Genomic DNA, 24097 nt, shown 5'->3' on the forward strand with positions numbered 1-24097 from the left:
TTAGGACTGCAAATAGCACAATGACCAAAACCTGATTTCATTTCCACAGCCAGGTAACTATAAATCAGTAACTTGATTTAGTTTAGAGTGCACCATACAGGTACTTTAGGAATACTGAATGAAAAAAGATGTAAAATCAAATTATGGAACCTCAGGAAGACACTTCTTTTAAACAATATTGCAGTTGCTCTTGATCAAAAATGTGTTGTACTGGTCTGCTCAAACTATTTTAGGTAGCAAACTGCACCGTTAGTACAATGTATTTGGGGTCTTTCTGCCATCATCATTGTACCAAAGTACGTTGCCTACTTAAAACTTTTCTTTCAAAGGTATTTGTAAAGAGGAAACTTTCTACAGTCATCAGTACACATAGCTGAGATTAGTTTGCTTAAATATACAAAAAGTTGTATATTCTTTCCTCATTTGAATATTATGAATTTTAAAACCATTTTGAAATTTTTCATCTACTTGCTTTTTTGCAGTTTACTTACAGCACAGACTATATATCCCTCCTTTTATGAAGTCAGCCCATGGGATAGCTAGTGATGTTATACAATCTTCCAAAAGAAGTGATCAGCCATTTTCCACTGCAATAAGATATGACCACCACACGCATGCACGCATGCACACAGAAAGAGGCTCATAACTTTCAAAACTGATTGCTTTAGTCATGCCTGGCTTTTCATAATGAAGATACTTCTTAACATTAAAAAGACATGAGTGAAAATACTTCCCCTGTTGTCATCTGCAAGACTCATTACAGATAACATGCAGTAAGATGCTTCTACTGATACAGTAAGCAAGTAAATAAATAAATAAAAGAAATATTCCATCTGAGCTGGATCTACTAAGTCAGATAAAAGATAAACTTCATAATTAAAATCAATCGCTGCACTGTTTTTAATTAAGGAATTCATATTTGCCATCAGAGGACAAAAATGTGATTTCCTTAAAACAGTACTTTATTTATAAAAAGTATTTTTTAAAGGGGGGGGGCATTTTGTGCTCATTTTAATGAAGAGAAAGTTAGCCAGATATTTTTTTAAAAAATATCTTAGGGCCTGATTTAATAAGAACAAAAAATAAAAGCTACATCTTGCTTTTGCATTGTAGAAACCCACACAGACCTTGGAATGCCTTTAGGTGACCTTCAACACGGCCTGAGGAAGCCAACTTTTTAGGGCTTTCTTTTTAATTGAATCAGGCCTTCACTCCTTATCTGTGCAACAATGGCTGTTTGTGGCCTACTAGAAAACTCTAACAAGTGCATTTTCAAAGAGCTGCATAAGGCTTTAACAGAAAAAATCTTATAGGCTTCAATGACAGTCATTGGTGAAACTCCCCAAGCCTCACTTTGAAAATTTTCCCCTCAAAAAACTTGCTTAGGTACATAGGGACAAGCAGTTGCCAAAGGCAACAATCTAAAAACAATACCCAGCTAGCTATTTTATTTCACCCTCCCATCCTGGCAGCACTCACGTGGTGTTTTAATGATGAAGCATCATCTATTATCCAAGACACAAACCTTACCGTGTAATTGCGTGTGAGAATGACATCAGTGCCATCTTTCATATAGTGTGTTTCTGTGAAGCTATCAGCTAAGAGGCCTCTGAAAAAAACAAAAGAAAACAAAAAGACACATCTGTAACATTAAGATCAAATAATCATGTCATTTGTTCTTCCATGGTTCCATCTGAGATAGAATAAGAAGCTTAAAATTAACAAGCATGGAAACAGAAAACCTCATAATAGGTCACCGTGACTAGAGCATGAATTAGTGCAGAACTGTGCACGAGATTAGGAAAAAAATGTGTCTGGAAATCACTTGAAACGGCAAAGAAACCTAATAGGTTAGTAGGCTGGAACTTAAAAAGTTCCCTGATTAACAAAAAGTCTTTATTCTGACTGAAATTGACTAGAAGCTGCCAGATGGCCTTTCCTCCAAATGAAGATTAAAAATAAGCACAGCTCAATATTGAATCCCTCATGTCATTTTTAGTATCTTTCCAATCAAACTGGAAATCTAGACATTTGGAATATTTTAAAAGTAATTCAGTCATGGTAAAGATGCTGAAAAAAGACACATATTTGGAAAAAAGGTAATGTGTCCCACATTCTATCCAGCCCTTTGCTATCTAATGCACTGTGTACATCAGCCAATGGCTAGCCACTGCTGCCACGTTTACATGTGCACAAAAATGTAAAACATGGGTTTTGAAAACATACCATGGATTTATTGGGCTCGTGTATTTAATTAGGGCCATTTGAGCAATTTGGGTAACAGGGAAGAGGGAGAAATGAGGTAACTGGAATATCATCAGTGGGATTTTCAAGAATGCTCAGCTCTAGTGTAATTCTGCTCGCTGAGAAATCAGTGGTACTCCCATTGGATTCAACGGGAGCAGAGTCAGGCCAATGATGAGTTCTTTTTAAAATTTTACCCCACAAGTTCAAGGAACACAAATCTTGAAACTTCAAATGTTTCAAGCAGTTCAGTGAAGAGATATACCTACCTATCTCATAGAACTGGAAGGGACCCTGAAAGGTCATCAAGTCCAGCCCCCTGCCTTCACTAGCAGGACCGAGTACTGATTTTGCCCCAGATCCCTGAGTGTCCCCCTAAATGATCAAACTCACAACCCGGGGTTTAGCAGGTCAATGCTCAAACCACTGAGCCATCCCTTATATGTTTGCACCACCTGGGATCTGTCAGTGCCCATTTAATTTTTGTTACATTCCAGACTGTCACAACTGAAGCATCTTGTGATTTATACAGTAACTCACCATATTAAGCTTAGCATCATTGCTACTGTTGTGCAATGGCAATATCAGCTGTCTTTGAAATTCAGGGACACCTACTTTCTAACAGCATTCAGCTCCTGCCATCAGAGATTCCCCAAGGATAAGGTTTTATCTTTAAGATTAAAAATTGTAATTATAAGTAAACAACACATCCCAACATTGTCACTACTTTTTCATGGTGTAAACATGAAATATACCTCTTGAGGTATATTTTATGGGATTCTTTTTCCACACAACAACTTATCAGAAGAACCTAAGCAAAATAAGGGTACAAGCCCCATTTATTTTTATTGAATCTTGAGCTTCTAAGTCATTTATGCACTTTTGAAAAATCCACCGATACTGAATATTATGTCTGTGAGGTGGGCCTCCATTTGTTAGGGACTCGGACACACCTTAATAGTTTACCCAGGTAAACAAAGGGGAACAAGAAATTCATTGCTGTGGAAATATGTTTCTAATGTAAAATGGGTAGAAAGGAACATAGGGCAGTTCACTTTTCATGAAAAAAGTGTATGAAAAGCAGTTGGGATGAGGAGAGAGAGATTTGCTCCAGTAGACTAGCAGTTGCATTAGACTAGTTTTCAATAAATGAGAGGGATGCTCCACAAAATTAACCTTTTTGTCCCAGAATATTTTTTTTAAAAAAGAAAAAAGATCAGAAGGTTCTGCTATGGGTACCCATACAACAGTTTCTTGAAGAAAGAGTTGTTATTGATAAAAGACTTTCCACTTCTGACTCAAGTTCTCAGGAAGATTTATAATCATGGCACGTAAAGGTTCCTGGACAAAGGAATGTCAGCAAGGAAATGTAAGTGGTCTAAGGTGTTTTGCAAAAGAATTTCCAAACCATGTAAATGTTCAATGCTAAATGTACCTTCTTTTAAACTGCACCAAGAACAAAGATCTTGGCAAAGATTTGTGGAGTTCATAATTGTTTTCTAAAAAGTACGTGTGTGTGTGTGTGGTTTCTACTTGCGGACAGCCCAGGGAATAGGGGAAGCTTTACTTTTGAGTGCAGTCTCTGCTCAGGGACTGTTTTCCTTCAAGTCAAGGTATTGATCTGTTTTTCAATTTTTCATCTAGAAAGCATTTCTAACAAGGTCAGAAGGAAGAATATATATTTACATTGGCTCTCAACACAGGTGAAAAAATACCATCTGTGAGTGTTTGAGGTTTTGACAAACATTTTAGTGAAATATGAAAGCTCCAGACAGATGATGATATCAAAACTAAATGGCAGTATCATCTGCACACCTGCAATGGACCAGAGAATTCAGATTACAGAATATATCTTTGGCATAGAGTTTTGAAATGTTCCGCTTTCTTCCAAAAATGTGTTTTTCATTTGGGAAGTTCATTTGTCCAAACTGGTTCATCTCTTTTTATTGCAAAGTATGGACTGTATTGTTCTTGTAATTAATACATATTTTCCAAAATTGGTGATGTTTGTATCTCAGTTAACACACTTTTTTCAGCTTGTACACACGTTAACATCTCTGGTAGACTAACATTTATTATTATTATAATTTTATTATTTGTGTTATGGTAGTGCCTAAATGCCCAATCAAGATCAGGGACCCATTGCATTAGATGGGTGCACTGTACACTTTTTAAAAAAGAAAGTCCCTGTTCCAAAGACCTTACAACCTAGATTACAGTAGAAAATTACAAGTGGAGGAATCAAGCAAATGAGGAGAAAAGGAGGATGAGGTAACACTAAAGAAAGCAGGTCTTTGCACCACAAGCTTTATTCATGGATCTCATCCCAAATTTCAGCATGTGTGTGGTACTTTTATTGGTATAGTCATATTTTATGTTAAGATCCAGCAACATTTTTCAGTGGTTCACTGGGTTGCACAAGGGGCAATCTGAGTAGTAGTAAAGCAGATATTATGACCACACCAAGGGTATGTCTACACTGCAGTTAGACTCCTGCAGCTGGCCAGTGCCAGCTGACTCAGGCTCATGGGGCTTGGGCGAAGGGGCTGTTTAATTATGGTGTTCTTTATGTTCTCAAGACCTCCTACCTCGCAGGATCCTAGAGTCTGGGCTCTAGCCTGAGCCTAAAAGTTTACCCCGCAATTAAAGAGCCCTTTAGCCCATGGCCCGGAAGCCTCAGTCAACTGGCATGGGCCAGCCGTAGGTTTTTTATTCCAGAGTAGACATACCCCAAGCATTTACGGTCTCTGGAATGGCTGCTAATTTAAGGGAAAGAAGTTTAGTTAAGGTTGCCAACTTTCTAATTGCACAAACCCCAACACCCTTATCCCACCCCTGCCCTGCCCCTTTCCCAAGACCTCACCCCCGGCTCACTCCATCTCCCCTCCCTCTGTCGCTCGCTCTCCCCCACCCTCACTCATTTTCTCATTTTCACTGGGCTGGGGCAGGGGGTTGGGTGCAGGAGAGGGTGAGGGTTCCGGCTGAGGATGCAGGCTCCATGGTGGGGCCAGAAATGAGGGGTTCAGGGTGCAGTAGGGGGCTCTGGACTGGGGCAGGGAGCTGGGGTGTGGGCTCTGGGGTGGGGGAAGGGATGAGGGGTTTGGGGTGCAGAAGAGGGCTCTGGGCTTGGGGCATGGAGACAAGGGATTCAGAGTACAGGAGGGGGATCTGGGCTGAGGCAGGGGGTTGGGGTGTGGAGTGAGTACAGGCTCTGGGCTGGGAGTACGGGTTCTGGGGTGGGATCAGAAATGAGGAGTTCAGGGTGCAGAAGGGGGCTCAGGGATGGGGAAGGGGGTAGGGGTGTGGGAGGGGGTGTGGGAGGTGGTGCAGAGTTCAGGTTCCGGGAGGGAGTTTGGGTGTGGGAGGGGGCTCAGGGCTGGGGCAAGGGTGTGGGAGGGGGTGTGGGGAGCAGAATCTGGGCAGAGCTTACCTCTGGGGGCTCCCAGGAAGCAGCAACATATCCCTCTGGCTCCTAGACAGAGGCGCAGCAAGGCAGCTCTGCACAGTGCACACTGCCTCCGTTTGCAGGAGCTGCCCCTGCAGCTCCCATTGGCAGTGATTCCTGGCCAATGGGAGCTGCGGAACCGGTGCATGGGGCGGGAGCAGCATGCACAGCCCCCCGTTCGTCCCTCTGCCTAGGAGCCAGAGGGACATTGCTGCTTCCGGGAGCCGCGCGGAGCCAGGTAGGGAGCTTGCCAGCCCTGCCAACCAGACTTTTAACAACCAGGTCAGCAGTGCTGAGTGAAGCCGCCAGGGTCCCTTTTCGACCGGACATTCCGGTCGAATACCAGAGACCTGACAACCCTATATATCTACATTCCCTTATTGCCAATGCTTCTGAAAGCATCATCATAAAGAGCAGCTGTTTTATTAATTAGTGTTACCATTTATATAGCAACACTGGTGAGCATTGTGCTTTATAGACATGTAAGGACAAAGAGTAAAATCCTGTTTCCACGGAAATTTATGAGAGTTTTGCCATTGATCTCAGTGGGGCCAGGATTTCATCCAGGATGCCTGCACTAGAGGGTTTACTATTTAAGTAGACAAAATACTGGCATGGGACAGGGTAAGAGATGTAACAGAGAGGTAAAGTGATTGAACAGTACTCTTGGCACGTGCTCTGTTATTCCCAAGGGTTTCACAATAACCTAGTGATCTAATGAGATGAGAGATGGAAGCAGGGAAAGCAACTCAGTACTGGAGCACTAGACTGAAGAAGGGAATTTTAAGGAAGTGACTAGAGAGGACAGCTCATTTCCTTGGGTACAGGAGGAGGGAGACTGTTGATGTTGGTATCAATATCATCATTATGGAGATCAAAACTGAGAATAATAACGATGGGAACAATGACTAAGGTGACCTTTAAATTTCTATTCATTCCACCCCTGAGAGAGGGCTCGGGAAAGGCTAAATAGGTTTTAATGCCTAATAGGACCACTGTGATCACATGTGGAAAATCCACACCTTTGAGCAACGTAGTTTTACTGACCTAACCCCTGCTGTAGACAGTGCTACATCAATGGGAGGGATTCTCCTGTTGACATAGCTACTGCCTCTTGTGGAGGTGGTGTATCTACGCCGAGGGGCGAAGGTCTCCCATTGCCATAGGTAGCATCTTTACTAAGCACTACAGTGGCACTGTAAGTGTAGATAAGCCCTTAGTATGAGTTCCTACATAACACACGCTATGGCCTTCCTTGAATTTATTCTTGCTTCAAGTCCAGTAGCTGTGGTTGATCTAGAGTATTTCTTCTAGAAAAAATATCCCATCTTGATTTAATAATTTCCAGTGATGGAGAATCCACTACAACCCTGTGCATGTTGTTCCAATGATTAATTACCTTCACTATCAAAAAAGTGTCTTGTTTCTAGTCTCACTTTGTCTAGCTTCAACTTCCAGCCACTGGACCTTATTCACTGGCATCATTGGTTTCATTTCTCTTATGTCTTTCCTGGAAAGTTCCAGCTCCTGAACTTTGGACCATATATTCCATTTAACTTAATACAACAGCCCATAGGGTACCCAATATTTTTTGGCAGGCAAAGCTGTTATCCCTTCTTTCAAAACATCAAATGCCTTAAAAGCTGTACAGTAGAATATGCATTTAGCATGAGTATCAAGAGACTAAGTCGTGTAAGGGCATTTCTTGAAAGCTTATAAAAATAAGTATAACAAGCACTCACGTTCAGCAATCAGGAAAGGTGTGCTTGCACTAATATTAAACAACAAATTTAACATATGTATCCATTAGGTAATTTAATTGCCTCCCTCAGAAAGAGACGTAATTCACTAAATTGATTTACATTTCCTTTTCTGACTTATAGCAAAGAAGATTAATACAGGAAAGTAAATCAATTTAGATGGCAAGCTACTTAACCTAATTGGATCAATGTAATTCAGAAAGAACATGGATCAAAATAACATTAATACATCATAGTGCAGGAGCTCTGATTCAGTTCATGCCCACATCTGAAGTTCCAAACACCATCAATACACAATGTTCAACAGTGCAAAATGATTATCAATTTTTTGCATGGCACGAAGAAGTGGAAACAAGGGAAATAAATAGTATCAGGAACTGCATTACTTGCTGGGCACACAAGAAAGAAAGAAAGAAAGAAAGAAAGAAGAAAAGAAAGAAAAAAGGAAAGGAAAGAAACTAATGGAACACCAGAGCTTCCTGATTAATTCTTTGTAGATGAAAAACGTGCTTCTCCTGAGTTAAATTGCTTATGTAATGCAGCACAGTCAATGACAGTGTCATGAAACAGCTCCTTTTCTGTCTCTCTGAACAACCAAGCTTCTCAGGGCAGGGCAGGACAAGCTTTGCCTACCCTGAGCTAAGTCAAATATAGTGCAGTTGTAAATTACCAGTAGTTCTAAACTTAAATTTGCCTACAAACTTTCAGGTGTCAGCTGCTTCCATTGGTCTAAGGCCCAGAGTGCAAAATGGACATAACTTAAATTAACAAAAAAGCGAATGACCCAGAAACTTGAGCTGCTGATTTTTAAAAAAGGCTAATCTTGCATTCAGATACACAAACAGGATCTTTCTTCAATCCACTCACTAACAGGTATGATAGTGCAACACAACTTAGCCTCTTATCTCTAAAACAAGACAACCACACTGTGATCCCCAAGCAGCAATACATTATCTCCAAAGGTCATAGTGATCCTGCCATCAGTTTGGGAATGTCAAACAGATACAGAATCAGAGAAGCCAGAGATGGAATAGATCTACTAGATCAAACTGACAAATCTCTCTGCAAATGCAAGATGTTGTACAGCAACTAATTTTTGCTTCATCCAGTTTCAAATGTCGCAAGCAATACAGCCTCCACCGCTTTAAAGAGGTGACTGTCATGATTTGTTTCCTGATATTCAGCATGGATTTTTCCTGTTTTAATTTCTCCTTGCTATACCCTGCCACCCCCAAGCGAGGGATTGGAGGGAGGAAGGAGAGTCTGAGCCCAGTCTGCCTCCCGGTGAAGGATTGAGATGGGGTGGGGGAAGAAGAGCCAGAGTGGCAGAGCTCCAGCTGTCAGCCTTGGGGTGGCAAGGCTCTGGCTGTCTCCCTTATCCCCACTTCCCAGGTATGCAAAGCCCTTCTGCACAAGCCCCAGCTACCCAGGGCTGACAGCCAGAGCTGTTCAAAAACAAACACACAAAAACAAAACAAAACACAAAAAAAACCCCACACAGCTCATGCCTCCCTTGACACGTTCCCGGGCCTCCCTTGTGAGGTTTGTCCCATAGTTTGAGAACCGCTGGTCTAAACTAAACGAAACAGGATGAAATTCAATGAGGACAAATGCAAAGTACTACACTTAGGAAGGAACAATTAATTGCACACATACAAAATGGGAAATGACTGCCTAGGAAGAAGTACTGTGGAAAGGGATCTGGGGGTTATAGTAGCTCACAAACTAAATATGAGTCAACAGTGTAACACTGTTGCAAAAAAAGTGAACAGCATTCTGGGATATATTGGCAGAAGTGTTGTAAGCAAGACACTAGAAGTAATTCTTCCACTCTACTCTGAGCTGATAAGGCCTCATCTGAAGTATTGTGTCCAGCTCTGGGTACCATATTTCAGGAAAGATGTGGACAAATTGGAGAAAGTCCAGAGGAGAACAACAAAAATGATTAAAGGTCTAGAAAACATGACCTATGGAGGGAAGATTGAAAAAACTGGATTTGTTTAGTCTGGAGAAGAGAAGACTGAGGGGAGACACAACAGTTTTCAAGTACATACATGGTTTTTACAAGGAGGGTGAAAAACTGTTCTCATTAACCTCTGAGGATAGAACAAGAAGCAATGGGCTTAAACTGCAGCGAGGAAGGTTTAGGTTGGACATTAGGAAAAGCTTCCGGTCAAGGTAGTTAAGCACTGGAACAAATTGCCTAGGGAGTTTGTGGAATCTCCGTCACTGGCAGTTTTTAAGAACAGGTTAGACAAACAGCTGTCAGGAATGGTCTAGTTATTACTTAGTCCTCCCTTGAGTGCAGGAGACTGGACTAGATGGCCTACTGATGTCCTTTCCAGTCCTACACTTCTATCATTCTATGGCCTGGGACATGTTTCACTTCTAAGTTATGGGTTCAAATCTGCCTCAGTTTGCTAGAGTCCAAAAGTCAATCACAACTGATTCAATGGGCTACATGAGACATGGTTGTGGGCTCCATTCAACCCCAATGGATAAGAGTCCTCATTACAAAAAAAACAGCTACTACTATTGGCACTAAGTTGTGCCTGGCTGATAAATTTCAGCAGGTAGATGTCCTCTGGAACAGGACTCACTGGCATGGCAGTATGATGAAGCTTCCACTGCTACAATCTGCACAGTATCAGTTTGGTGGGGTTTTCTAAAGTTGGGAGGAATAGTGGCTTGTGGGAATGAGGGACAAAAAGTTTTAAAAACAACTAACCCATATACTGGCCTGATTCTGGCAGCACTATATAACAGCCTGCATTCAAAAGCAATGTTAGGAGTCTGGGTTTCTGTTCTCTGAAAGGCGTCTGAAAACAACATGGACGATTTGTTATCAGTCATTCCCAGGTTAGTTCCATTAAGAATTATATCAGAACTCTGAGATGTGGTGAAGTGAAGCAGGAACTGAGGGAATAGGAGAAATCCCACATTTGTCCTAAAATAGAAGTTCTCGCAGCAATTTCCCAAAACGCTTTAAAAACTGCTCTTAAAAATAAGTAAATATATAAATAAAATCTCCTGTGGGTGGAAAGTAACCAGAAAAGCTGAGACATAGCTCCCTCCACTGCACACACATTCATTGTTGTCACTTTGATTTTGAGGTTCTGACAGGTCTGGGAATAGGGCTTGGACATCCAGCATATAGATTTAATTAATCTAAGAACAGTGAGATGTAGGATCTGTTTCTGATTTCTTCTGCAATACTCCCCGTTCCAGCGCTCAACCCCACTGCAAAGTGCTTGGAAATGCAGTCCATTAGCTTCATTTTATATACCTAATTAAATCCTGCTATATCAATGATCTCCTTTATTTTCTTATTTATAATTCTAACTCTTTAACTAATGTCGTACATTGCCAACCCCAAGCATACAAGACTCATGAGCCCCCCAAATCATGAGATTGGCTTAAAAATAGTATATTTGGGGTTGTTTTTATTTGCCTTCTGATATTTGAGCCTTTAGGGCTCATGCTTTTAAGCTTTTCTCTGCAACTTACTTCTTTGTTTTTAAACGAAAGCAGATTCTTCTGTAATCACATGACTCCAGGACCTGGGGCCTTAAGAACACCACCAGATATCATAAGACTTGTGATTAAATCATGAGAGTTAGTAACACTGTTCTGTGTTCTAACTATTCTGTGAGAGCAATGCATCATTTTAAAGCTCAGGTCCAGATCTCTGGACCATCATCTAACATCTCAAGCATAAAACAGCTGGAGAGCTGCCCCGCAGGGGCTGCTCCCAGTTTTGGGGAGACCCTGGATAGTGTAAACATGGCATATCTGGTTTATGCCACCAACTCCTCCAATCCTGAGTAAAGGGGCATGTCATGGGCAGTGAAAGGAGGGGATGTTCTAGAGCCAGGTCCAGAAAACCTTCCACTGTGGCCATCCTTGGCTGACAAAACAGCATCTGAGGCTGTTCTAATTTATTCCAGAAGCTGAAATCACCCTGAGACAGAGCACTGGCAAGGCGCTTTAGAGCCACCTTCTACCTCCCCTTCAGATGTGCTGCTGGAGCTTTACTGTAGTTAGGGAGCTGGCCCTTTGTCTTCATTTAACTTTGCTACTCCCGTCCCTCCCTCAGATAAAGATTCTGAATGATAAACTGTCTGTTCTTTTCCCCTATCTTACTCTCAATCTTGGTTGCAAGAATTCGTATAAAAATTCTTGATATGCATTTTGAAATCTTGTCTGTAAATATTGGGGGAGGGGAAGGAGATAGGGGCGCAGGAAAATGTACCAAAAATTATTATTTAAAATGTCATTCATTAATGCTGCAGCATGTCAGTCTTGTATTTACATTGGAATTAGTTATTTCTCCAACTGGTAACCATTTGGATTACCATATGCATTCAGTGCAACAAACAAGTCTATTAAAGCTGTTGTCTTTTTTGCAGTGGTGGTCTCAGTGAAAATATCTTCAAATATTCAGCTGGGCTAGCTTGGCAGTGGCATTTTTCAACTTTTGTTTCTCATTACAATATACAGAATGAATGAAGCATGGTAATGAGTTTCCCATGCTCATGCATCTAACGTCACCCTAGTCATACAATCACTACATATTCTTTAAACACACCTAATTCTTTCCCCTCTGTTTAATTATCTTAAGTGATTTGGAATGCTTTTGGATTTTCTCCCACTGAATATCTCCACTTCATAATATCCTACCTGCTACACTCCAGGGTGTTGCTATGGAAGAACTGCAATGTCAGAATTAAAGAACCCGCGAGACTGAAACTTACCATGCTTAATTAGCACAGTGATTCTGACAAAAAGAGAGGTGCAAAATAGAACTAGGAAAACAATCAAGCATTCAAAATTTCAATACTGTATATATGGTAGTAGCCACTCCCTTATTTCTTACACAGCCAACAGGTAAAACTTTTGAGTCAATTGTGATCAGCATTTGAAAAACAGGCCTCTGTATTTCTACCTGCTACACTGTGTACATAGAGGGCGTGATCCAGCATCCACTGCAGTCAATGCTAATGCTCCCCATTGACTGTAGTGGTGCATGATCACACACAAACTCAGCAGTATTTTGTTTAAGTACCCAATTTACATACACAAATTTGTAAGGCCAATGTAGAAGCCTGGCTAAAGTTTGACCCTAGACAGTATGTTTAAACAAAAGTATTTTCAATTATAGCTGATTTCTTATTACCCTGGGAAAAATAGACAGGAGACATATGCATACTTATTTAAGAATGGCATACTGGAAAAGTCCAATGGTCCATCTAGGCCAGTAACCTTCCTTCAGAAGTAGTCTCTATGTAACGTTTGAGACAAAAGCAAAGCAAGTAATATTCTACCCAGCCAATTGTGTACTACTATAGGAGGAAAATCCTTTCTAACTACAGCTGATGATTAGTGGATGATTTGGAATCTAAGGATAAATGTTTCTCAACTCCCATCCCACCAAGGAAATTTCAGAATGGTACAAAAAGACCAAAAAAAAACCCTACAAAGCAGCAGCAGCAGCAGCAAATATGGCAGACAGTGGTACAGTACATGTTATCTTTCATCCCAGAGATTCCAATCTAAGTTTTGCAAAGTCTTAAAACAAACAACAGGGCTATTTTGTACATTCCTATGCTGTACCAGTTAGGGACTGATTAACTGAAAAACATCTACAGCCTTCCATTCTGATTAAAGCTCTGTGCCAAATATCTTGGTTCCATGGCTGTTAAGCCATTTAGAAGAAAGTGTGACAACGGTAGCAGCCACTTTTCATGGCAATTCCAAATAAATGATGAGGAGATCTACTGATAATTGGTAGTGTGGCAAAAATGACTTTTTCCATCAGGAGTTACCCTTCCCCTCACACACCTCAGCCTAATATTTCCTAAATGCATAGAGATGGCCAGTCAAATTCTCTTTAAAATGGCCTAGGCCCTTCAATATGGCCTTGATCAATCTTTTTTATCTGTTTCAAACATTCTGAGAGACACAATGGGATGTCATTAGTGAGCATATGCCTAACACAGCCATTAAGGGAAGGATAAGGGGGAACCCAAAAGATCTGTTGGATGGGCTTTGAAGCAATGAAAGAAATGTCAGAAATGGTCTTCTCTGGATTGTACTCAATTTGAGAATGTGTCTGGTGAATAACAGACTGTGCAGATGCCAAATCCTGGAAACCTGAAAATAGTAATATCTGCTGAAAGAAGCCATGAGGCTTTAAAGGTGTATGACAATGACTAACTGCCCACAATCCAGGATAATTACTGGAGATTTGTCCCACAACCATAACAGCAGGAGACATTTTAAGATCTTTTACCATTTTCATAATGAATACGACTGTTACTCAATTTCAAATAAAAACTAACACGTTTGAATTTCCAACAGCATAATCACTGCAGCCAGTGAGATCTGGAACTCCCATTCCTCCATCACCACTCCACAGCCGACTTTTATGGTGAAAATCAGCTCCCAGACTAATTCCTACAAGTTGAACTGCCACTGAATAGGTGGCTGAGATTAATTTATATTTGAGCAGATTTTACATTTGGAATTCTGCAATACTTATGTGCATGCAACATTTTTGCACAAACATACTCCTCTATCTACATGAAACAACTTCTAGAGGTAATGAGACCTCTCCAAACAGAGAGTGAGCAGACCTGCATACATCTATGTCCCATTAAGATAGTCTAGGTATGAGTGGAAGGGCATTCTTCATCTCCTTACCCCCTTGCATGATCACATAGCCCAAGTCAGAATTTCTCTCTCAGCATCTATTCTGTGTTAACACTTCACAGATGCCCTAAAACATTTTCTTAATTCTACTTCAAGTACCCCAGATTTCATGACAAATGAAAGAATCTGGTAGTTAATTTTCACTCTCTCTCTAGTAGCCAATTATCCTATACAAACTGCTGGCTTGGAATATTTTATGAAGCCTCCATGGTCTTCCCACCATAGCAGTAAAATATAAACCACCTTATTTATCAGTTTAGCTAAGTAATAGAATATAATGCTATGCCATGAAAAGCAGAAATCTTCAGAAAGGGCTACAGAACACCACTGGCCACAGATTGTAATATTAGTTAAAAAGAATGTCAGGGATTGTTAACTAATTCAAATTTGATTGAAAATATAATTCCATAAATTTAGGCAAGCTTTGCAGTCAGACTGCTTTCAAATGATTTTATTATATTAGTTACATGAAATTCTTCTTTTAAACTTACCATAATGGCAGTGACTGTGAAATTCTGAAGGAATGTGCCAAAAGTTAAAATATTATGCTAGAAATAACTACTAAACCATTACATCACTGAGGTATCCAAGGCACAGAGCAAAAAGTAATGTGCATTGCTGTAATGTACATTGAAACCAGACAGATTTACACAATCCAGAGTATTACTTCATTTCTCTGAATTGGCTTTGGCTAGACTAAAGACTAACACAACTCTAAAACTTCTGGCTCACCTGCCATGGATCTGTGGATCTATTCCTCAGATGACAACCCTGTGGTTTCATATGAAATGCATACTTCCTATTACAAAACATCTACTAAAACCCACACAAATCTAATGGCTTCGTTCAACATACTCGTCTTGCATGCAGAATACAATATAGAATTACATATACATAGTATTCAGACAATACTACACAGCCACGACTCAAAAACAGTTAATCAGAAAATGCTCAGATGTTTCAACATGCTTTAAAAGATGGCAATATTACCAGGGCTAAAAGTAATATTTTCATGTGTTCTTTTTTAACCTCACTAGCATTGACCTTCCTTACAAACATCTCCTCATAATAACAGTGTGATGTTTCTCAGATGAATTATTTCCATTGAACAGCAAGATAGGAGATACTGGACTGAAAAGCGGACAAACTAGACATGAAAGATTTCATCAATTAAAGATGTAGTTTTTGTCCAAATAAAATTATGCTGCTGAAGAGACATCATCTGACAAAATCCCTGAAACTTCAGCTTCATCTGCATGCTTCCAGAATAGCACAGAACTCCATTTAAAGGGTCAATGAAAACTAGCCATAACATGGAAAAAAAAATCTATAAAACAGAAATTTAAGTAACTCCAATGAGGAAATTTGCAATTAAAAAATAACTAACAGAACTTAAACAATACTGTAGGGTTACAAAAGGCACTATCCCTTTATTTGTAATGCTCTATGCTTTTAAGATTAGAGACTGATTGAAAAATCAATGGGACTTGGGGATCTAACTCTCCTACAGCCCCACTGAAAATGCCATTCTTAAGTCCTACTTTTTATGTGTGTTCACGTCATATGAAGCTGCTATCAGTCACATGAAATAAAAATAATATTTTAGTTTTATTCTTCTAAATCCACAAATTCTCCTTCTGGCACAAGAATGAACTATCTGACATGACCTCTCAGTTCTCATATTTTACTTGTAAAACGTTGGTAGTTTATGCAGTTATGTCCCCGGTTTTCTTTACTGTCTTTCTTGTTCACCTTTGGCAACCTACCTAAAAGCATGAGGTTAAGAACAGAGATGTGTGTGCAAGGAAAACTCTGTAACGGAGACCTAGGCATGACCATCACTTCTGGCACCCTTGAAAAATCTTAAATTAGGCCCCAATTCTTCAAAGATTTATGCACATATTCATTTAAAGTTAAGCACACATGTAAGCTTTTGTAGAGCTAGAGCCTTACGGCTCTAGAACCAAGAGAGCTTTCCCAGTTTCTTCTTACAATTTTCTTTTCCAGTTAAAACAGAGAGTTCCATGCAAACCAATTACTCTGTCTCAACAGCAAAATTCCAGCTGTGATTTAAGAATATATACTGAAGCTAAAGGCAACACCTATAGTTAAGGCAGCGAGTCTGTCACGGAAGTCACGGATTCCAACACTTTCTGTGACCTCCGTGACTTCTGCAGTGGCTGGTCCTGGCTCAGGGGCTGCCTGAGCCGGGCAGCTCCTGGGCTAGCAGCATTTGGGTGTGTGAGAGGGGGCTCAGGGCTAGGGTAGGGGTTTGCAGGGTGAGGGGAAGACTTACCTCGAGGTGGGCTGTGGCAGCCAATGCTTGTGCCTCTCCACCATCTAGGAGCTACAGGGAGGCAGAGCTGAGTTGGGAGCCCCTGCCAACCCGCCCCCAGCACCACCAGGGGTCCCAGGTTGCGTGCCTTGGCTCAGCTCCCTCCCACCTCCCCAGCACTAGCAGGGGTCCCAGGCCACCTCCCCCAGCACCCTTGGTGCCCATGGACTGGTCATGGGCAACAAACAAAAAATCAAGGCCTTACCTATAGTTATGGGGAGCTGTAGGGTGAAGTCCTGGTCCCATGGAAATCAACTACAAATTCTTATTGCATTCAATATGACCATGATTTCAGTGTTTTGGGCAACAATTCCACTGCAGCAGAGTAACAGACAGAAGGATACCCATTGTCACAACATGCCTACACTGCAGTTAAAAACTCACAGCTGGTCCCAGCCAGCTGACTCAGGCTTGCAGGCCTCAGGTTGACAGGCTGTTTAACTGCCGTTTAAAAGTTCAGGCTCGGGCTGGAGCCCGGGCTCTAGGACCCTGCGAGGTGGGAAGGTCCCAGAGCTTAGGCTGCAGCCTGAACCCAAACATCTACTTTGCAATTAAACAGCTCCTTACCCAGAGCCCCTTTGCCCAAGTCAGCTGACACCAGCCAGCCGCAGGTGTCTAATTGTACTGTAGACATACCCTAAGTGCATGTCATTCTCAGCGGGGGCAGGGCTCCTGTAGTTTTCAAGTGAGTAAGGGTTCCTCTTTACAGAGTGAAATCACGGAATTTTTAAATTTTTCTCCAGTCCAGCAAAAATTGGATTATTTTCTGGTTTCACTAGTGGCATCAGCTTTTGTGCACAGCGCTAACTGCAAATTTCCTGACACCTCTGCTGAAATTCACCACACCCTTCAGCCTCCAGTGCTTCAAATCTGGAAATCCCAACTTGTTCACTTACCCACTCCCTCTCGACACACTGCAGTTTATCCAACCAGCTGTGCCAGCCTTTTGCAAAGCACATTTCAAACGGCTAAGGAGAAATCACTTGTGGCTTTCCAGTAACTATGCTTCGTTCTAAGAAGATGATGGCTAGTTTTCCACTAACTCTGGTTAAATATTTGACTTGAAACTGGAACAATGCGATATTAATATATGCAAACAAAAGCACTGTTAAAGACCAGGGACATTGTGCAACCAACCATCTTAGTGCTATATATGCCCTGATAAATTCCATCAAGATGCCTGTCTCCTTCTCCATCCTCATTCCCTCACCCTCACTCTCTTCCCCATCCTCATTCCCTCACCCTTTATTTCTTGCACTTTTTCCTCTCCGTTCTTTACTGTCTTCCCATTATTCTTCTTTCCCCTTTGTACCCTGACTTTACATTTTTCATCATCTTCCCCATGCCCTCATTAGAAAACGTTAAAATCCTTTTTATGCCTTCTGCTTCAATATTCTGCCATTATTCTGGCTATACATTCTGCCCTATAAGAAAGGCACAAAATCAGCAACAGAAAGATCCCAACTACTGGGGCTTCCCTTCAGAGCTCACTGGATTTTGGGGTGACACTATCCAGAGAAAGCCTGGCCCTGCAGAACTGCTGATCTCTCAGATACCACTTGACAGGCAGAGGCAGAATGGCCTGGAGAACATTACAAGAATCTTATTCAGAGAGGGGTGAGAGGCAGTTAAGGAGAAAGGCCAAGGAAAGAGGTATTCGGGGGTGGGGGCAGGCAGTGAAAGAAGCAACAATTGGGCTGGTTGTTAAATGCAGACTGATGTTCCCTCCCAGGGAAGAAACATACTGCCTTGCTACCACAGGGTTCAGAAAAGTTGACATGAAGATGTTGTTTAGACAGGGTCAGACTGAGAACCAAGAGGTCGTTGGCACTTGTCTCTGATTCAACTTTAAACAGATGAACATCCAGGAAAAACATATATATGCAGAATACTATGTTGGCTTCTTAAATATACTGGGTGAAATTCTGGTTCCATTGAAATCAATGAGAGTTTTGCCATTAACTTCAGTGGAGTCAGGATTTCACCCATTCAGGGTTTTTGACTGAGCAAAAATCACAGCTCCAGGCCCTCAAGGACCAATACTCCCTCTCTTAGTGTGCTATATCAGGAATAATTTCACTGAAATCAATGGAGATACTCAGGTGTAAAGCCAGTGTGAGAGGAGGATAAGACCCTATATCCTTCAGCACTTTCAGCAGAAGAATATAATTTTCTTTTCAACTCCAGAAAGTAATTAGTTTATAATAACATTTAGTCACTGACACAGATGACAGTTATCTTACATAAGTCATTTTAATCACTTCTGGTAACCAATAGCTCAAAAACATTGTGTATTCTGAACTAACAATGCATTTTCAGACACTTTTGGTTCAATTTCAGCTTGAAGAATTGATGCCTAGAGCATTTGCATTTATCAAGCTCATTATATATTTCATCCAAATTACTACAGATAATTAAAAGTATGCTTCATTTTGATTGTAATGTTTTTTTCCCTAACACAGCAAAGTGAGTCATTGTTCAGTCTTAAAAAGTTGTGTTGACTCATCTGCCAGAAAATACAGTTTCAATAAATCGTATATATTCTCTCACACTCACAACACATACATTCTCACACACACACAGTGTGTGTGTGTGTACACGTGGCTGAGATATTCAAAAGTGACAGTGATTTTGGAAGCCCAACTTGAGACACCTTAAGGGGGCCTGCTTTTTAGAAAGTATCGAGTGCCCACCTTCTGAAAATCAGGCCCATTTAAGTTGTCTCAATTGGGCATCCAAAATCACTAGTGACTTGAAAATCTTGGTCATGGGTATTTTTAGGTAGGTGTTTATAATAAAATATATATGCACCTGAGTCCCCACTACCTTACACCACACACAGCCATTCACAACTGTGCAACGCAGGTATAACAACACTACTGCTAGTATGAGTGACAAAATTTAATCTGGTAGTTTATTGCCTCACTTTTCACAAGTGTAAATAACTACACAAGACACAATGCAGTGAAGAACCATGCCTATATATCAAAAGCCACCTAGACACAATTATATAGTGTCATTCTGACTGAACTAAGTTTTAAATTATTTATAGTGAAACCTCTTTTGAGCTGTAAAATCCATTTTGAAAGACCTCTGAACTAATTTAGATTTCTCAGCATCAGAAACTAGATGATTTGTAGTAAGAAAAAGCTGCCCTTGAATATAAATTTAAGCCATAAATTTCTACAGGAAGCCATTGAATTAACAGCCTGAGTTTAAAAACAGCAGGGTTAGCAATCATGCCTATTGTCTTCTACTGTTTCTATGCAAAGATAAGTCAAGGATACTGGAATTTATATAAAATTATTTGTAAAACATTTACAAGGGTCAAAGTTAAGGTAACATTTATTAAGCAGCAGAGAGTCCTGAGATTCAGGTTGTCTCTAGAGTTTCTAAGCTTGGTTTGCAGTAGTAGAAAATTTCATGTGGAGGTCTGCTCAATTTTGGAGCACTTCACTGTATTTCAATTAGAAGAGACTGTGTCTCATAAATGATCCCTGACTCTGCAGTATCATCAGATTCTTATATTTTTACAAGACTTTCCAGGTTACTTTAAAACTAAAAGTAAATAGAGATGACATTAAAAAACATTACATACATATGCCCTTTTAATGCCTCCATTATAATCCACATTCTAGTTACTCAGAGAGACGTTGTTTAATAACTATGTGTATGGATATAATTCCAATGATTTTGCATTAGTACACATAGGCTACATCAGTAACAAGGGATAGGAGAAAAACACCTGAGTCAGATAAGAGAAGAAAAGAAAAAAGTAAAATCACAATTGGTAGAATCTGACCCTGAATCTGAGAGTTGACAAATATTAGGGAACAGATCAATATTTTAAAGACAGTTTTATATGTCAACTCAGTCTGGAAACTAGATAAATAATAAAAGACAAAATGATTACACATAGGTTTCCTCCCACCCCACGGAATAAATTCAGTGAGCGAGTACCCGCCTCAATTCTGCATTTATTTGAATACTTCACATGTAGATTGAGATTTTATTTTGATAATAGGTTTTTCACAGAGCTCTGGCAGCTACATAAAAATACTCCTACACCTATTGTCACTAAGGAATCAGAAAAGCACGCAGGACAAAGAGAAGGATGCCGTCACATTCTAGGGACTAGAAAGTGGCAGTTTACCTAGCTGTCAGGAAAGATAAGACAATTTCATTCTTTCAAATTTGACTCTTCAAACAACAAAAAGAGGAGGACACTACTGGGTTAGGCCATGCACAAGGGTCCCATAGCTATAGATCCCTGGAGAGTTCACCTGTATATATGGTCTGCAACTGTGTCACAATCCTGGAGAAAGCTTCCACAGATTCAAACTATATTTGAGCAACAGTGATATTCATCTTAAATATATGAAGTGGCAACAAAAGTACTTTAATAATTCTAGGGAGGTGCCCTTGAGACTGATGGATTCAATTATTACTAGAAGAATCCGATAGTAGGAACAAAGTTGTCTTTTCGTAATCAAGAATTTCTAAGTCTGAAGGAGGAGATTACTGGGACTTTAGAAGCAGTAGTAAACTAAGGGAGGGAGGGAGTTTAGAAGAACAGAGGAATAAAGGAATTTCTAGCCTCATAAGCATGGATGGTTTTAAGTCCCTTGATTTCAGATTTTCAATAGTTTGTTTTCAAAACAGATAATTACTGATTTATTTTTCTCAGACATTTTAGGCACAAAACATATGACATTTAAATATGCTTACTAAAATTATTTACATTTACATATGAAAAATATAGATACCTGCAAAAAAGAACTCCCAAAGCCACCCAACACTAATAACCAAACAACAATAAAATCCCACTTAACTTGTCCCAAAACCAACAATGGCAACCCACCATCCTCCAAAACAAAACAAAACAAAACAAAACGAAATGAAAAAAAAAACCCTGTGCAAATCATACTGCAGTAATTCTTCCAACTGCTATAGCACTTTAAGTTTACAAAGAGCTTCCCAGACATTAGTTAATCCTCACAACAGACCTGCAAAGGCATAAATTAACAGGGCAAGGTCTATGTCCAAAAGTAAATTTGCAACCTGAAGATCCAGACTACCAAAAGACAGGGGTATCCTTCAGCTGAAAGCCAGATACCATCTCCGCTCTCTTTCTTCTGGTTGTTTCCCTCAATCCTTATACATTTCCTTTGTTTTATTTCCATCAGCCTCCTGCCAGCTAGATTTCTCGCTCCATGTGTAGACATTGGATGAGCCAAGAAACTACTCATCCAAAGAAAAATTAGAAGAGAAACCCAACTCTATAATCTCTGCAATAGAAACAAATAACTTTGTGTGATACCGCTGAGAGCTTAGCCCTGGTCTACACAGATTTAAATTGTAGGATTACAGAAGTATAGGACTGATATGTATTTAGGAGTGATGAGTGTGTATTAGGTATATAAGTAAAACATGGCTGGAATGCAAACAGGCTGAGATCCATAAGATTTAGCTTAGACATATTAGGCCATAGAACACTTGAAATGAGTGAGTGACCTAGGAATAACCCTATAACCATAAGATCTCAAAGTAACTGCATGAGATGTGCCAATAGGTGAAGTTATGGAAAAATGGACTGCAACAGACCACAATGTATTGTCCAAGATCACGAGACACCTGATTGTTACTTCTTTGAACTCCTGTCTTGACCACAGGGTACATGCCATGCATAGATGCTAATGAGAATAAGAGGCACTACAAACAACCTATGAAAAATGGAGAACTCCAATATTCATGGAATTGTGGAAATACAGAAAAGGAAAAGCGGGTTGACACCTTCATGCAAATGCATAAGGTGTTAGGTGTAGTCAGAATTATAATATAAAAGAGGGTTCTTTGGTTGGATAAGAGTGGGAAGACTCTAAGGAATAGTCACGGGAAAACCCTAGAGGAAACTATCCCTGATGATCACCTGTGGAGAAGTCCATCAGAGCCTAGAATATCTTTGAGGATGTGAGTATGATTATAGTTATAATTATTGCATAGTTTTTTGTAGGATTTCTATATGCATGGGTAATTGTAACTTTACTTATTGCTTTAATAAAAAACTTGTAGTACAGATAAGTCTTTGTACTTGTGATTGAGTCTGTGGTCATTATCCTTGAATTTCATGTGTTCCTAGAGCCTCCAAATCTCAGAAAAGCACCAGCAGCAATTTCGCTCTGTTGAGCTTGAAACTGTGGCAACTGAAGCCAAACCCATGGTGGTGTAATAACATCACTAGATGCACTTTAAATAAAATAAAAGGCTACAATAGCCATATCTTGTTTGATCATTGGTGTACCACAGTGCAGGAATAACCATAGCAAAGTACAGGATAGAATCTTATCAATATCTTCCCAGCTGCCCAAACAACTAAACACATAATAAAGGTGTGTAATGAGGAGTTTTAGTACTACTGTGTCTGTTTGACATTTGTACATGTCAACACCAGCATTGTAGAAAAAGATTAAGAGAAAGCACACACTGTACAAATAGATGCCAGGTTGCAAAGGAGGTAGAGATACAATTAACAGAAAAAGTTTTATCCCATGTTCAGACAGATGAAGAAAAAGAAGATGCTATCAGGGTTAAAACTGCAGATGAAAACTAGCGGTTTGGAGGACTGGTATACTGAGCTTTTCATCTCTACATCTATGGTTTGAATTAGGTCTTTGTCTGTATAAATGGAAAGTTTTCTAGCATCAGATAGCTGCTGAGTAGTCTCTGACAAATGGATTTCTAGTCTGAGATGAGGAAAGGATACACAACCTGCTCCCAACCAACTACACATTTTTAATTCAGGCATCATGTCTGTGCAAGGAAGTTAACGAAAGAGTGAATCCCAAACTACTCATTCACTGATAGGAGTTAGAAGGCAGGTGTGGGAGGCGAGGCTGCCCTTCAGAGCCATGTGTGGTACTGCAGTCACTCGTCACCTTAGTCTGCAAGGTTTGGCTGACTGCTTGGGGCAGGGAAGTGTGTGTCATAAGCTTGGCACCAGTTCCTAAAGAATCAAAAAACAAAACAGCAACTCAGGATTCGTCTGTCTGCGCCTTTAAGCGGAGAGTTAAAAAAACTTTTCAAAATGCAAGTACCAACTTGCAGCATTTATGGCAAGGCCATGGCCTGGGCCTGTGTTAGCCCTGAGGTGCTCCTCCTCTGTCCCAGTGTCACCCAGCTCTGCCCCTGAGCAAAAGCAGGCAAGTCTTTTTAACTGGCCTGCTGGTTCTTGATTGGTCAGTATTTCCTCTTGGCCCTTTTATGCCTCCGGAGGGCTGTCTTGGTGATCACCTGGTCTGGGTGTATTTTTCTTGGATGGGCAATGTCAGGGAGCTGATGTCTACACTAAGGGGTCAAAGAAGGCTGGATAAGGTCCCATCACAGCAAGTCAGAGCTGAGGCACATTAACAGGACAATGTGGAGAAGCTTGCACTGAAGTTGAGCTATGCTCTACCTGTTCTGTAGATGAACAGAGCTCTTCCATTTCCAGGGCTGTTAGTCCAGTATCTACAGCAACCAACAATGCAATTAAATAAATGCAAGAAAAAAAATCGAATCAGAAAGATTTCAATACTGCAAAAGCAACAAGCAATAGGCACTTTA

The 24097-nt window shown here is 40.4% G+C and overlaps 1 protein-coding gene across 2 annotated transcripts in view; it reads right to left on the bottom strand.

Annotated features, from left to right (window-relative positions):
* Positions 1-24097, bottom strand: part of ADAM12 (ADAM metallopeptidase domain 12) — a 320435-nt gene that overhangs the window by 125725 nt on the left and 170613 nt on the right. Inside the window, exons 1-2 of one of the 2 annotated variants that reach the window (XM_039546828.1) lie at positions 16701-16917; positions 1531-1609 (exon numbers count right to left, since the gene is read on the bottom strand). In XM_039546828.1, the coding sequence (XP_039402762.1) occupies positions 1531-1609; positions 16701-16741 (120 nt within the window). In that variant the 5' untranslated portion in view covers positions 16742-16917. Of the gene's footprint in view, positions 1-1530; positions 1610-16700; positions 16918-24097 lie in introns of those variants that run through there. The other variant, XM_039546827.1, reaches the window with a different exon arrangement.

The sequence above is a fragment of the Mauremys reevesii genome, linkage group 7 (assembly GCF_016161935.1).
Source record: "Mauremys reevesii isolate NIE-2019 linkage group 7, ASM1616193v1, whole genome shotgun sequence".
Taxonomy (NCBI): domain Eukaryota; kingdom Metazoa; phylum Chordata; order Testudines; family Geoemydidae; genus Mauremys; species Mauremys reevesii.